At 40.0% G+C, this 2891-nt stretch overlaps 1 protein-coding gene across 1 annotated transcript; it reads right to left on the reverse strand.

Moving 5' to 3' along the window:
• Window positions 1-760: 760 nt before the first annotated feature.
• Window positions 761-1672, reverse strand: LOC143869065 (uncharacterized). The gene is made up of 2 exons (XM_077376238.1): window positions 885-1672; window positions 761-797 (listed from the first exon to the last, which is right to left on the reverse strand). The coding sequence occupies exons 1-2, from the start codon at window positions 1670-1672 to the stop codon at window positions 761-763; spliced, it is 825 nt and encodes a 274-aa protein (XP_077232353.1).
• Between the last annotated feature and the right edge of the window lie 1219 nt (window positions 1673-2891).

Consider the following 2891-nt stretch of genomic DNA (forward strand, 5'->3'; position numbering starts at 1 on the left):
ACTTTTGGCCAACACACATGGACTTGATGATCCCATTTCGATTTTGGTGACCCCATTTTTTATACCCGATGACCCCAAAACCGATGACTTGAAAACCCCATGTGGATTAGCAAGTAACTTTTGGCCAACACACATGGACTTGATGATCCCATTTCGATTTTGGTGACCCCAAAATCGATGACTTGAAAACCCCAAGTGGATCCGCCAGTAACTTCGGCCAACACACCCGGACATCTTTGATCCCATTTCGATTTCGGTGACCCCAATTTTTATACCTGATAACCCAAAAATAAGGACTTGAAAACCCCCAGCTTCACATAACCCTTTTTGTAGACTTGATAATCCTGTACCAGTAACTTGATAATCCTGTACCAGTAACTTGATAATCCTCCAATGGAATTACAATTCTACTCATGATGGAATAACAAAAGATATGGATTCAAAGAAATGGATGTTGTATTCATTCAATGTGCTTCATGTATTACATCCCAATTCATGTAGTACAAAAAAAATTATAATGGTTAAGTACCCAGAAAAATATTTTTGTAGCCACCTTGTCTGGTTAAGTACATCAAAAACATATCATTTACAAGTAATCCACTTGTCTTCTAAAAAAAGAGACTGAAGTCATTCATCGTATGCAACTAATCCAATTGTCTTCCAAAAAAATAGACTGGAGTCATCCATCATATACAACTAATCCACTTGTGTTTCAAAAAAGAGAGTGAAGCCATCGATTCATTGTCTCAGGAACACACCTTTACAAGAAGAAAGGAGGTTCACAAGGTACACCAGACCTAAAAAATACCAGCACCACAGTTAATTATTGTTGAAAAACATTTTTTTCTAGAAAAAGAATAATTCATATAATGTGTACCCCGTACCTGTTGAAAATAGGTGCAGAAGGTCCAACGGCAGTTTCGTCAACAGGTTGTCTTACGATGGGAGGTTCTTTGCAACTTCTTTTGTTCTGACCAAGTTGTCCACATGTGGTGCAATTGTAATGTAATCCGCTTTGCAATTCACGATCTGTTCTTCTCGTACGCGGCCTTCCAGGTGGCCTCTTTGCACGTGGTGGTAATAGTGTCATTAAAGGTTCTGGAGGAACTTGCCATTGGGTCCGATCAAGTGTAGGGTGCAACACCTCATCGTATGTATCTCGATATCTCTGTACATGATACCATTCTTTGCAGTAATCATAAGGATCAAAATATGTGATGCCAATAGCTGCCATGGCATGTTCGCACGGTAGTCCAATCGTTTGGAAAGCACGACAGGTGCATGTTTGCAGGTGTAGGTTCACAGCATCAACATTTTCAAGGGACTTTACTTCATAATCATGAACACCTATTCGATAAGCTGTATATTGGCGGCTTTCTTCCCTTGCCAATGCCATATGTTCTTCTGCGTAATGGGTCAACTTTGTCTGCCAACCTTGACCCATTTCTTGACATTTCTGCAAGAAGTCAGAAGTCTTCCATCGAGTGTGTTCTACCAATGATGCAATCGGCAATTTTCTCGCATCCTTCAAGACAGCATTGAAACACTCCGACCTATTGGTCGTCAATACATCATATATATCCCCTTTAAAATAAAAACTAGCCCAATGTTCCTTGGGGATGTCACTTATCCACTTGTGTGCATTTTCATTCATTTCCTTAATCTTCTCCATTGTTTCTTTAAAAACACTCTCTCAATGCCCGTGCAGCTCTCCAAAACAATTTCTTTAGTAAAAGATCTTTGAACACAGAATAGAAATTAGCGGCGAGGTGACGCATGCAATAACTATGATTTGCATTAGGTAATTCTATAGGTACTGCTTGCATCAACCCCTTCTGTCGATCAGAGCATATGGTGAATACGTTCGTCTCCGCTGACATTACGTTTTCTCTCACCAACCTAAGAAACCACCTCCAACTATCTTCGTTCTCGGTCTCGACAACTGCAAACGCTAATGGAAATAATCCGTTGTTACCGTCAACCCCGACTGCAATCAATAAGATTCCTAGATACTTTCCTCGTAGATGTGTACCATCGACTATGTCTAAGTGTTTGATTAAAGGAACGTATGCTGGGACCAAATGTCCAAAATAAGCGAACAAACCTATCATCTCCCCTTAGACGTAAATCTCTTCCACGGAAAACACGCATATAAGTGCCAGGATTTCTTCTCATCATCTCAACTGAAAGTGCAGGCAATATGCGGTAAGAGTCCTCAATATTCCCACACTTAATTTCAAGGATGATGTTCATCGCAATGTACGCTTTTCGATAGCTTATAGTTATACCCCAATGCATCTTAATATATTCTCTTATGATCCTTGTCCCGATCTCTTCTGGGTGACCGAATAAGCGTAAGCATGTCTTAGCAACCCAAGCTGATGTTACAAGAGGGTGATCATTGCCCCTTAGTTGAGTTGTGCACGTTTGGTCGGGAACAAACGTCTTCACTAACACATAAGTCATATTATTAACGCCAGATATACGCCATTTGCAACCTTCTTCCTTACATCGAACGACATATTTTTTTGGTGTTGACTTTGATTTCACAAACTTAAATCTTTGCCGAATTGCATACTCTCGAACTACCTGCTTGAACTGTTTCATATCTGCAAACATTGCCCCACACGTTAACTTCTCAAGCTCAACATTATCAGCATCTACCTCATGAGCCCCAACAAACATATCATCTACTTCCATTTGCAGCCTACTGTCATGAGGGACACCAAGATTTCCATCATCAACATCATGATCATCATCAATGCCATCATGATGATCCTCATCATCGTCACTATGATCATCATCATTATCATCATCATCATCATTCCTATCTTCTTCAAAATAACCACTCATGACACAAAATTCATCTTGAAATTCATTATTGAAGTGCA

The sequence above is a fragment of the Tasmannia lanceolata genome, unplaced genomic scaffold (assembly GCF_043159265.1).
Source record: "Tasmannia lanceolata isolate RefF3 unplaced genomic scaffold, GAP_Taslan_0.1 ptg000914l, whole genome shotgun sequence".
NCBI lineage: Eukaryota > Viridiplantae > Streptophyta > Magnoliopsida > Canellales > Winteraceae > Tasmannia > Tasmannia lanceolata.